This window comes from Panthera pardus, unplaced genomic scaffold (assembly GCF_024362965.1).
Source record: "Panthera pardus isolate Hobbes unplaced genomic scaffold, ASM2436296v1 HiC_scaffold_11, whole genome shotgun sequence".
Taxonomy (NCBI): domain Eukaryota; kingdom Metazoa; phylum Chordata; class Mammalia; order Carnivora; family Felidae; genus Panthera; species Panthera pardus.
The window spans coordinates 57,946,516-57,958,891 of NW_026526666.1; the positions used below are offsets into that span (position 1 = coordinate 57,946,516).

The window sequence follows — 12,376 nt, forward strand, 5'->3', positions numbered from 1 at the left end:
CTTTTGGAGCCTCCAGAGGAGGTTTTTGTTTTGTTTTGTTTTGGTTTTTTGTTTTTGTTTTTTGCCTTTTCTAGCTTCTGGAGGCCACCTGCATTCCTTGGCTCAAACCCCTTCTTTAAATCATTCTAACCTCTTGCTTCCATGGTCACATCTACTCCTTCCTCTTCCACAGTCCATTATCTGTCTACCTCCCTCTCCTGAGGACACTTGCAATGATATTTAAGACCCACCTAGATAATCCAGGATAATCTCCCTATTTTAAGATTCTTAATCACGTCTACAAAGTCCCTTTTGCCACAGAAGATAATATTAACAGGTTTTAAGGATTAGGGCGGGGATGTCCAGGAGGCCATTATTCAGCCTACAACAAGCATAAATCCAGGAAGGTATGGCAACCAGTGCAAACAAGTAATCACACTATCAGGCAAAGAAAGACACATTTTATGGAAAAGAGAAACCACAAATTATACAGAGAATAGAGAAACCATTTTCAGCTTCTGGGATCTGATTTGGCTTTGTGACAGATAATTATAATAATGATGATAGCAAACATTTATATTGCTCATTATGTGTCAGCCATTGTTCTAAGTGCTTTACTTATATAACTCAATTAATCTTCACAAAAAGCCATCCTCATTTTATAGAAGAGGAAACCAAGGCACAAAGATTTTAAGTGATTTGCCAAGATCACTGTGAACTAACACAGCCAGGATCTGAACCCAAGGTATCCGATTCCCAGGTGCATACACTTGACCATTTGGGATGGAACTTAAAGAATGGATTGTGAGGAAACATGAAGGGTCTTGTACAGAGAGAACAGAATGAATAAAGCACAGGAGAAAGAAAAAGAAAGAAAGAAAGAAAGAAAGAAAGAAAGAAAGAAAGAAAGAAAGAAAGAAAGAAAGAAAGAAAGAAAGAAAGAAAGAAAGAAAGAGAAAGGAAGGAAGGAAGGAAGGAAGGAAGGAAGGAAGGAAGGAAGGAAGGAAGAAAGGCAGGTTCAGGCCAGGCCAGTTAGTAGACTGGGTTGGATGGAGTATAGAAAGCCCCGGAGAAGTAGCTTGAGCATAGGGTGTGGAAGACTTTGAAACCACGGACAACCGTCATGGCTGATAGGAGTCCTTTGACTTGAGGTGGGGACTTATCAGAATTGGGCCTTGGGAACACTGCTCTGGCGACCATGTGAAGGCTGGGCTGGCAGAGTAAAAAGGGAACTGTCCCCTTTCCTCCCCCGAGGTACTTTGTATATCACAGAATGTCCTGTGTGTCTCTGCCACTAGAGAGAGAGCCCTAGAGGGGGGATGCGTGTCTCATCACACTGCATGTGCCAGTAGATGATACAGTAAATCACAAAACACAGCACAGCCAGAGGGCAGGAGATAGGCAGGATGGTTACTGGGGCTGCTGCTGGAAATACTAACACCATTTTGGAATCAATTTAAAGTGTCTTTACCCGTGTTTGCTTTAGTCTCTGAACAATAAAAACTTTCTGGAAATCTGGGATGTGTAGGGATATATTCAAATCTTCACTCTGTCAATTGCCTTCGTGGGATATTGGGAAATTACTCAACACCCCCAAGCCTTATTTTTTTTTTTAATCTTTAAAATATAGATAAAATTATGTTATTGGTAATTGTTAACTTACCAAGTAATAATAGTTGCCCGGCTCAAATGAGGAATCTGGCATACAGATACCACTCAAACTTATTTTTTTTTAATATTCTTATTTCATTTCATCACACAGGTGAGCGAAGGAGTTGCAAGAAAGACGCTCACATGTCTTGGAGAAGCTCCAAAGCACAGATGGGAGAACACTCAGACTCGCCTGTCTGCAGCCACACCCCGGCGCCTGTGGAGGAGCCCACCCCCTCCCCTCTCCAGCAGGTGGAAGAAGACTCGGACCCCGCCCAGCAACAGCCTCTGCGTCCTTAGCCACCCGGCGGTAGCAGCCCCGCCCGCGCGCTGGGCCGGGTGATTGGCGCGACTCCTGGCCTCCAATCCCCCACCCCACCATGTTCCCCCGCAGGCTGTCTCTGGTCGCGATCCTGGGAGAGCACAGACGGAGTATCCCTGAGCTGCCTGGGTGGGGAAACGCCGCCTCGGGGGTAAGGCCTCCCCCTCTGTTTCATCCAAGGAAAGGGCTCAGGACTGATGTGCAGCTGCTGGGCAGACAGTGGACACCACAATCACAAACTGTGGTCCTTGAAGTTTCAGACAGTTTTACAGAGGTTGCAGATTCCACTGGACAGGGCTATCCTGGCAGAGCAGGTCTTTCTTGTGTGCTGGCCACACACTAAGTGAAGCTGGGGTCTTGGGAAGAGCGCTGGTCTACTTCAGACCTGCACACTAGAAACAGGTATGTTCTCACTCGCTGTGTGAGTTTGGTCAAATGATACACCTCTCTGGGCCTTGGTTTACTAGTCTGTAAAACCAGCGTTTGGATTAGAATGACCTCTGAAGACTTTTCAATAATAGCAGACTCTGAAAGAGAGTGATCATTCTGGGGCCAGGTTTATAGAACGTCTGAGTTGCCCTTGGCATCAGATCTGTATAAACATCCAGTACTTATCTAATACTGGATCTCAATTGTAGATTCACTGGATTGTTGCAGAAACACACATCAACAATAACAACAAAAATCCCTCTTTCCTATGTACAGCGCTCCTTCAGATGTATTATCTCATTGGATTCACTCTAAAACCCAGGGAATAAAATTGGAATTATCCTGGTTTTGTAAAAGGAGAAACTGAGCATGAGAGCTGAATATAAGATCTTCACATACCCACGAAAAGCCCTGGTTTCCTCTCTCACTTCACAAGAATCACATAAGAAAGGTGGAAGGAAACCACCTGATATCAGAAAGGTAGAGTGCCCAAATGGCTCAGCAGACCGATTTGGTGGACCTCTTGAGTGGGATTCCCAAATCTGCTAATTACTGATTCTATGATATTGAGTAAGTTGCATAAGTACATTATGCCTGTCCCCTCAACTAAAACAAGAATGATAATCATAATTAGGAATATCTTACTCATGCCTTTATTAGGAATGTTGAGTGAGATAAGATAGGCAAAGCACTTTGTTCTGCTGCTATTTTTGTTGTTATAATTGACAACAGTAAATTGACTAAAGGGAAATCCAGACGATGAAAGGTTTACTTATTTTCCAACCCAAGGATTTTGAGAAGCATGTCTTCTGTTTGGAAGACTCCGTGTGGATCAGATGCAGTGCCTGAGATGGTGGTGAAAATCATTGGAAGTAAACACTTTCGGTACCTCGTGGAGAAGCCAGAGATGTAAGTTTACTGTTTGAAAAATGTCTGCTTTGCTGGGAAGATAATGAAGTTTGGAGTTGCTGGGTTTTTTTAATCTGGAAATTTACATTTTTAAAATGTTGTCCATGGAAAATTAAGTCATGAAGGAGTAACAGTAGAAGTAAAATCGTGTTGATAACTTCCATGAGCACTGTTTTCCTGATATTTTTCATCTTTATAATTTCCCTTACTCCTTAATTACTTAGGCAGATTTTCCAAATAGATGAGGAATGTAAGCAAAGAGACATTTATAAATATTAATGGAGTATTTCTGCTGCTTCTCATCAGGTGTGCAATCTACTACATGTAGTAATTTTTTTAGCGGGGGCGGGGGGGGGTCAGTGTTAGTCAATTTGTTATGAATTAAAGGGGTGGGATTAATAATGAATCATAAATTATAAGATTTTCATTTACTCTTATTTATAGTCTATACTGCTCAAAGCAGGGGCTTCTCAGAGCTTAGGTACGAGGTCTTTCTTCCCTCCAACTCATCACAATCACATGTAAGGGAGAACACTCATGGATCTTTAAAATTCACCAGATATTTGGCACAAAAGCCTATGACTAGGTCTTCCTTCCAGCATTTTGGTGGTTCACAAAAGAAAAAAGAAAGCACGAGACCTGCCTTTGCTCTAGTATCATCCCGTAAATAGCAGCTGGTCAATCGTGGCCTTTCCCTCCTAAGATTATTCCCATAGCTTTTCCATTGGTTTCAGACACCGACAGACCAAACACAGAGACAAACTGATAAAATCTGGCCTCACAAAACAAAGGTGCTGAAAGTGGTGGATACCAAACCTGGCTGCCATCAGAAACATCTAGAAAACCCTTACAAATAAAGATTTGGAATCCAACCCAAGACCTACTGAATCGGAATCTCTGAAAATGAGGCCATCAGGACCACTGTTATGGAGCATAGGCATTAGCAGGGTAAATTTAACTCCCCACCATCAGTATTGTCAGCCCAGAAAAATTCCAAAGTGAGTGCTATAATCAATTAGTAATGTCTGTCTGGCACAGCAAGGGAGTTTTGCGGCCCATGAGTCCAGCATTTGGGATCCCTACAGAGCTGAGAGATGTGAATTTGAATCCTGGCTCCCTGCCTTCCTGGCCTTTTGGCATTGAGAAAGTTAATTAATGTCTCTGGCCTCAGATTCTACCATCTATTAATTAAGGCTAAGACACATGTATCTAGTAGGGTTGTTATGAGGACCAAATGAGAAAAAGTATGCAAAACACCTTTCCAGTGCCCAGGAATGTATTCAAGATGCTCACTCAGTGGTTCTGTTGTTATTATTGAAGCATATTTTTCCAGGGATACAAGACATTTAATAAAAAATCAAATCTCATTCTATGGAATGCTTGCCATCCCTTTTTTTATTCTATGTCTGGGAGGCCACTTACCTCTGTTTTGTAGATAAGAAAACTAAGATACTGTGATATAATCATATAATAATCTTACAGTGATAAGATCTACTGAATGTCCGTGCTTGGCGAGGAAAGTACTAGGGTCAGTTTGGATGCCTAGCTCAGTTCTCCTCCCATCCAGAGACAACATTACTACTGTACTAATTCCATTCTGCTCTGGGGTTCTTTCTGTAGCCCCTTGTGTCCCAAATCCCTTTCTTTTTCCAGGAGTATCAGAGTCCAATATGTTCCTAAAAGGGTTGGTTGGGGAGGGTCCTTGTCCTTTTAAATAGGGAAAAATTTCCTTTGTCTTATGAAAAGGTGCCTTTTATTTTCTTCTCTTTATTTTTTTAAATTTCAGAATCCAGGAAATAAAAGACTACATTAGGTTAGATACATGAACTGTGAAATAAAAGACGCAGTTCTTTTTCTTCTATGACGACCATAAGACAAAAAAGTTTAAAGAACATCAAGACAGGTCGTTTCGTTTGTTTTCTATGGGCTTGATGTTACCGTGGCTGGAATTACATAGGACCATTAATTAACACACTTAGCTAAAATATTTCTGGATAGTTCAAAAATAAATGATTCTCAAAATGTTCTTGTTGCTGAGGTAAAAACAGACACACCACTGTCGTGTCAGGTATGTCCTAAAATCTATCTCGGAAGCATTTTAGTTGTGCTACGTGTATACCCTTCAGCCCAGGTCTCAAGAGAGCTTATTCTTTGAGCTGAATCTGATGAGTCTGTTAGTCAAAAATCTAGGTAAGAAACAGAAGTGAAAGCCAAAAAAGAAAGAAGTCTCTAAAAGGACAACCTGAATTAAAAAGAAAAATTACAAATTAATGATGGAAAGAGATGCCTGGGTGGCTCAGTCAGTTAAGCATCTGACTCTTGATTTTGACTCAGGTCATGATCTCATGGTTCATGGGATCAAGCCCCATGTCAGGCTCCATGCTGACAGCACACATCCTGCTTGGGATTCTCTCTCTCCCCTCTCTCTGCTCCTCACCTGCTCTCTCTCTTGCTCTCTCTCTCTCTCTCTCTCAAAATAAATAAATAATCTCTAAAAACAAATTCATAATGGATGGAAAACAGAAATCCTCCTGTATAACCACATTTAGTTCAGATTTCCTGTAACCTATGTGGAGAAGGTCGAATAGTATGTCAGACCTGAATGTGATCTTCAAGGTCTAAATCAATGTACTAATTTGCCAGGGCTGCTGTATGAAAGGTCCACAAACTAGATGGCTTAGACAACAGAACTGTGTTGTCCCACAGTTCCAGAGGCTAGAAGTCTGAAATCAAGGGGTTAGTAGAGCCGGGGAAGAATCCATCTCTTCTAGGTCGTTCTCCCTGCTTCTGGCAGTTCTGTGGCTCATGGAAGCACAAATCAAAGATTCACATGGCAGTCTCCCTGTATATGTGTCTGTGTACAAATTTCCCCTTTCTATAAGAATACCAGTCAATTGGATTAGGGGCTCATCCCAGTCTAGTATGACCTCAATCTAACTAATTATATCTGCAATTACCTTATTTCCAAACAAGGTCATATTCTGAGGTCCTAGGGGTTGGACTTCACCATATGAATTTTAGGGTTCAATGCAGCCCATAACAACCAGTCTCCCATTTTATAGATGAGACAAGTGAGGACCCTGTGGGCTTAAAGTGAGGCTGGTTACTAAGAACTAAGATTGGAATTGAGCTCCCTCCCTCTTTCCTTAATTTAGCCTGTACAGTTATTGACAGATGAAAGAAAAATACTCAATACCCATTTAGTAGTCAAATTCCTCAACAAGGAGATCGATCTGCAGGCTTCAAAGAATAAAACAAGTGTCCCCGAGTTTTGGAATCATCACTTGCCTCCCACATCACCCCACCAGCCTTCCTTTCTCTCTATTTACTCTAATCCACTCATCTAAAGGATTATTCCCCAAAGGGTGGTCCATGGAAACCAGCATCAGCCTCACCTGGGAGCTGGTTAGATGCAGAATCCCAGGCCCCTCTCCAGACACAGTGAGCCAGAATCTGCATTTTTGTCAATTCCCAGGGGACTCTTAAGCAACATTTCAGTTTGAGAAGCCAAATTTTCAAGTACAGCAAGCATCATCATTCTAAAATGCAGATCTAATCAGGTGCCCCACCTTCAGCCCCAGATTCACTGACCCCCTGCCCTTCGCCCCCGTGGGCTTCCATAGCAACCTTAAGGGACTGTCACACTCTATGATTTCCTATGCATTTCTGGCTCCCCTATTTAACTGTAAATCCTGTGTGCACAATTGCACCCTCAGCACTGAGTACAAAGTCTTTACATTTTGAAAGCCTAATAAATGAACGAGGGTACAGTGGATGCCAAGAAAAATAAAGAGCTAGAAAGACAATGCTTAGTTGCTTTAAATCCAAATCTAAAGGCTCATGTTGCTAAAGTATTATGCAGATGTAACTATGGAACTCTGAAGAGTAATCTTCCAAAGCTCATCAAGAAGAAGATAATGCCAACTGACAGGAGACAAATATTCCCATTTTCTAAAAGGAGATAAAAGTATGCAATAACACCACAAAACCTGAGGCTTGTGGACAATCCCTGGCAAAATTGCAGGCCAAAGAATGAAATATATTAGTTGTGACAACAAAACACGAAAGTGATGGTCACTAAGGGTTGGTACATGTTGACTAAAACCAGATTATGCCAACATGGTGGTGACTGAACAATTGATGTCAACACTACATGTTGGAAGTGGGGAGGTTAAGAGGATTTGTGTGTAACCCTGTTCTTAGTCAACATTTTTTTAATCTCTATTTATTTTTGAGTGAGAGAGAAAGAGCATGAGCAGGGGAGGGGCAGAGAGATAGGGAGGCACAGAATCTGAAGCAGGCTCCAGGCTCTGAGCTGTGAACATGGAGTCCAATGCAGGGCTCACACTCATGGACCATGAGATCATGACCTGAGCTGAGGTCGGACACTTAACCGACTGAGCCACCCAGGCACCTTGACCTTTTTAAATCCATAACTGAAGGAAGACAGACAAATCACTTCAGTAAACATGTAGGAAGAAGAATGCTGGAAAGCCCTGGCAGGAAAATGAGCTAAAACCAACAAGACGAAATCAACGGAGATACACTCAAAGTCTGTGTTTAATTAAGAGTATGTGTAAATGTTTCTATGGAATAAATGTCTGGGTTTTACTTGTTGTGAAACAATAGAAAATATATATGTTAGTCTCTGCTCCCAGTTCCTGACACAGAGCTCCTAAACCCCTTGCAGTTTCCTAGGAGATAACAAGAGCACCAGGTGCCTCTTCTGTTCTAGTATTCGGTCTTTGACCGTGGTTGCTGACACAACGCTCCTAAATTCCTTGGAATTTCCTGGGTGATGTGGTGTCTCTGTTTCCATGAGGATACTCTCAGTGGGCCTCTGGACAGCTTCAGGATGGAGGCTGGTCAGCAGAAAGACCAAGCCGTGATTAAGAACAGAACTTTCAGCCCTACCCTCCATCTTCGGGGAAGGGGGAGAGGGGCTGGAGATTGACTTAATGATTGAGCATAACTAGGTGATGAAGCCTCCCTAAAAATCTCACAAGTATGGAAGTCAGACAGTTTCCAGGTTGCTGAACACGTCAAAGTGCTGGGAGGGTGGTGTGCCTGGACAGGATACAGATGATGTTCCACACCCCTTCCCACATACCTTGCCCTGTGCATCTCCTCCATTTGGCTGTTCCTGAGTTATATCCTTTTATAATCAATAAATAGTCTGGTTAAATAAACTGTTGTCCTGAGTTGTGTGAGCTGCTCCAGCAAATTACTCAAACCTGAGGAGGGGAGTGAAAGAACCCTGATTTATAGTGGGTCTATCAAAAACACACTGGACTTGTGACTGATGTCCGAAGAGGGTGGGGCAGTCTTGTGGGAATGAACCCTTACCCCATAGGGTCTGTGCTGACTCTAGGTAGATATCGTCACAACTGAATTGGTTCGTAGGGATACCCAGCTGGGGTTGAATTGCTTGGCGTGGGGAAACCCATACACGTTTGGTGACCAGAAGTCTGTGGTGGTAGTAGAGAGGAGAGGAGAAAATGGAATGTTTTCCCCTCTACCCTTGGGTTTGAGCTCAGCACGAGCGGAGAGTATCCACAGAGTGGGATGTGCGAGGCCCAGTGGATTCAGAACAGGATATGCCACCTGTACAGCACTGTGCTTCTGCAGGCCACGTTTTAGGAGGGACCCTGGCACGCTAAGAGTGTGGCCGCTGAAGGCACTGCATGATGGAAAACCTAGGGTGTGAAACGTGGCCTAGGGGAACATTTATAAAACCTGGGGATTAAGTCATTAAATAAAAGAGGAATTGGGTTCATTTCAAGAAATGCCTGTGAGTATAGATGCTTCCAGTGAATAAAGCTGGCCTCTACAGTTCCTTCCAATGCCAAGAATCAATGACCCAAAGCACTTCATTCCATAGTTGCACTGCTGTTAGTATGGCATTCTTAAACACAGGGAGGCTGGCTGCAGATTTTTACAGGAAGGGATAGCAAAAATGGTAATAATGTGTGTTGATACTTGTAGCCTAGAAAGAAGAAAGTTTTGGTATTTCCCCACATGATTATCCTGGAGCCCATATTCTGTCATTTTTTGATCCCTCAAAGCCCTTCATGTTTATACATTGTTTTTTGCTTTGTTGAACTTTTTAAAAGTGCTAATGTGAAAAGCTTTAGAAATCAGTGCATAGGTGGAGTTCCATCAATCTCCTTTCCACAAACATTAATTGAGCACCTGCTGAGTGCCAGGTCTAGGGAATACAGCAGTATACCTAAAATTCTAATGATGGGGGACATATAGCAAACATATGAAGAATGACTGTTCAAATGAGGAAAAATAGAGGGGGATCATAACAGTATATCAAGTCACAGAGAGTGTTCCCACAAGGCTTCGTTGAGCAAATGTCATTGGAACTGAGACAAGAGCCAGAATTATCCAATAAGAATTATCCATGGTTACTTAACAGTGAGCTGGCCAAGACTGGCCCAACTTAATACTGGTGCGTGTGGCTCACCAGATTCCAACTTTCCATAAAACTAGAAGTTTTGGTTTCTTCTTCCTGCTCGTGCCTCAGAAGAAGAGGCTGGCTGCAACTTCCCACAAGCTCCAAGTTCTCCAATGTTAGACATCTGGCTTTCCCAGCACCTGCTACGAACAGCACCTAAACTGACCACCTGGAGCCTAAGCAGATTTTTTTTTTGTGCAAGGCCACCTCATGCTCACTTCGTAAAAAGTGAGAGGATAAGGTTTTTCAGAAGCACAGCACCCAGAGACCAGGGCACCCACGTAGCTGCTGCCTTTCTGTCTATGAGGTTCAGCCTGTACCAAGTGACTCTGCAGGTGTTCTCCATGCTCCTGGTGCCTCCCCAGATCTGCACAGAGAGTAAACCAGGCAAATACCCAAGGAAAGAGCATTGTGGGCAGAGGGAACAGCCCCTAGAAAGCCTTGTGGCATGTTTAGGGAGGACCAAGGAAGCCAATGTTGGTGTAGCAGAGTGAACAAGGGGAGAGGGGGTAGAAAATGAGGTCAGAGCAGGGCTCAGATCATGGCACCTGTGGGCCATGGTAGGAACTTAGGATTTGTTCTATGCAGAATGGGAAGCCCTTGGAATATTATGAGCAGCAGAAGTCACAGTCAAATGTATACTTTCTAAGGGATGGTTCTGGCTGCCGTGTGGAGGATAAATTAGAAGGGATGTGAGTAAAAAGAGAGAGACCATTTAGGGAGTCATTATGGTAATCCACGCAGGAGATTGTAGCAGTGACCAATTAACTAGATAAAACCTATAATTTAAGAATTCAAGTACCCTGCTTATTCTTTTTTTTCTTTAGAGAAATAACTGAGCATAACATCTTATCTTTGTTTATCGCTTTTCTTGCTATATAATCTACATAAAATCTTAGTACCCACAGACTCCCATCTTTCCTTAAAACAGAGCAACATCAGAGGGTACACTTTTATCTCCATTTTCACAAGTTCAAAGTGATCGAGTAATATGTTAAAATCATACTTCTCTTATGCCTTTTTACTACAATAAGCTGTTTATTAATCTCCTACAATTGGTGGTTTATTATTACTGTTATTATTATTATTGTTGTTGGCACTGTAAGGCATATAAAGAAGCATGAGATACTATTTTAGACATAGGCATAAAACCTTAAGTAAGGGGGCACCCGGGTGACTCAGTCAGTTGAGTGTATGACTCTTGATTTCAGCTCAGGTCACAATCCCAGGGTCAGAGGATTGTTCCCTGAGACAGACTCCTTGCTGAGCATGGAGACTGCTCAAGATTGTCTCTCTCCCTCTCTCTCTCTCTGCCCCTTCCCCATTCGTACTCATGCTCTTTTTCTCTCTCTTAAAAAACAAACAAAAACCTTAAGTAAGAGTGTACGGCATTACGTGAATAAATGCCAAATAAATGTTATTAAAAAAATAGGTGCCTATGTATCCTAAATAGTGAGACTATGAGGTAAAAGTTGTTACTTTACCATTTGAAAAATCTATATTTCAAAAAACAGAATAAAAAGTAAAAGGCAAACGCAGAAGGACACCATTTATAACATATATGACGGGAAAATTTTTCTTCTTGCGGTATAAAGAGCTCTTGAAAATCAGTAGGAAAAGGACAAGCAGCTGAGTTTCATAAACTAGCAAAAGATCTAGATCGGCCATTCACAAAGAAGAAATAAACATGAACACCTACAGGGGTGCCTGAGTGGCTCAGTCGGTGAAGCGACCAACTTGATTTCAGCTCAGGTCATGACCTGATGGATTGAGCCCCACTGTGGGCTCTGTGCTGGCAGCATGGAGCCTGCTTCGAGCTCTCTCTCTCTCTCTCTCTCTCTCTCTCTCTCTCTCTCTCAAAATAAATAAGCATTGAAAAAAATGAACACTAGATATGTGTGTGATGGGTGTGGGGGAGATTCAACCTGAGTGGCAATGAAAAAAATTTAAACAGCAACGAGACATTATTTTTACCAATAAAACTGGAAATGACTTTATAAGGGAAATATCCAGGGTTAACAAAGATTTCAAAAAAAAGAATACTCATAAGCTATTGGTTTTTAAGTACACATATCAAAAGCCTTAAAAGTGCATGTACTTTGGCATAAAATCTCTATCAATCAACTCTGTAGAAACAATTATAGATGGATAGATGGTTTGCCTTTTTAAATTTACATAATAATGTATAAGGCTGGGTCCCACAGGAAACAGATTATGTAAGTTCAAATTAGCATGATTCCAGAAGGGTTTTGTTTCTAAGAGTCAAGGTGTTGCGCAGGAACCACAGGCTAGCTGAGGCAAAGCTGTGAGCCGTCCTCAGTCTGCAGAGATGAGAAGAGGGGAATGCTTCTGGGGAGCACTCTGCAGCTCAGGCCACCTGGAGAAATGTAGTCACCTCTGGGCAAGAAACACAAGGAACTTAAGGCAACATTGCGGAGAAAGAGTCATCTCCTGCCAGGGCCACCCACTGGCCAAAACCAGCCAGAACCAGAAGGCATCAGAGCAGATCATTAGTCCACACAGATCAGCTTCCTGGGTTGAGGAAGGAGGAAGGAACTGGAGGCATAGGAAAGTGTCCAGTAGGGCAGCAATGTTTAAATTAGTAAAAAACGGAGAACAGTAAA

The 12,376-nt window shown here is 42.4% G+C and overlaps 1 protein-coding gene across 2 annotated transcripts in view; it reads left to right on the forward strand.

Annotated features, from left to right (window-relative positions):
• The first annotated feature begins 1,984 nt into the window (after window positions 1-1,984).
• The window catches only part of CUNH1orf87 (chromosome unknown C1orf87 homolog), a 78,942-nt gene continuing 68,550 nt past the window's right edge, over window positions 1,985-12,376 (forward strand). For both annotated transcript variants that reach the window (XM_019449094.2, XM_019449095.2), the window contains exons 1-2: window positions 1,985-2,102; window positions 3,170-3,289. In XM_019449094.2, coding sequence (XP_019304639.2) covers window positions 3,183-3,289 — 107 coding nt within the window. In that variant the 5' untranslated portion in view covers window positions 1,985-2,102; window positions 3,170-3,182. The remainder of the gene's footprint in view (window positions 2,103-3,169; window positions 3,290-12,376) is intronic.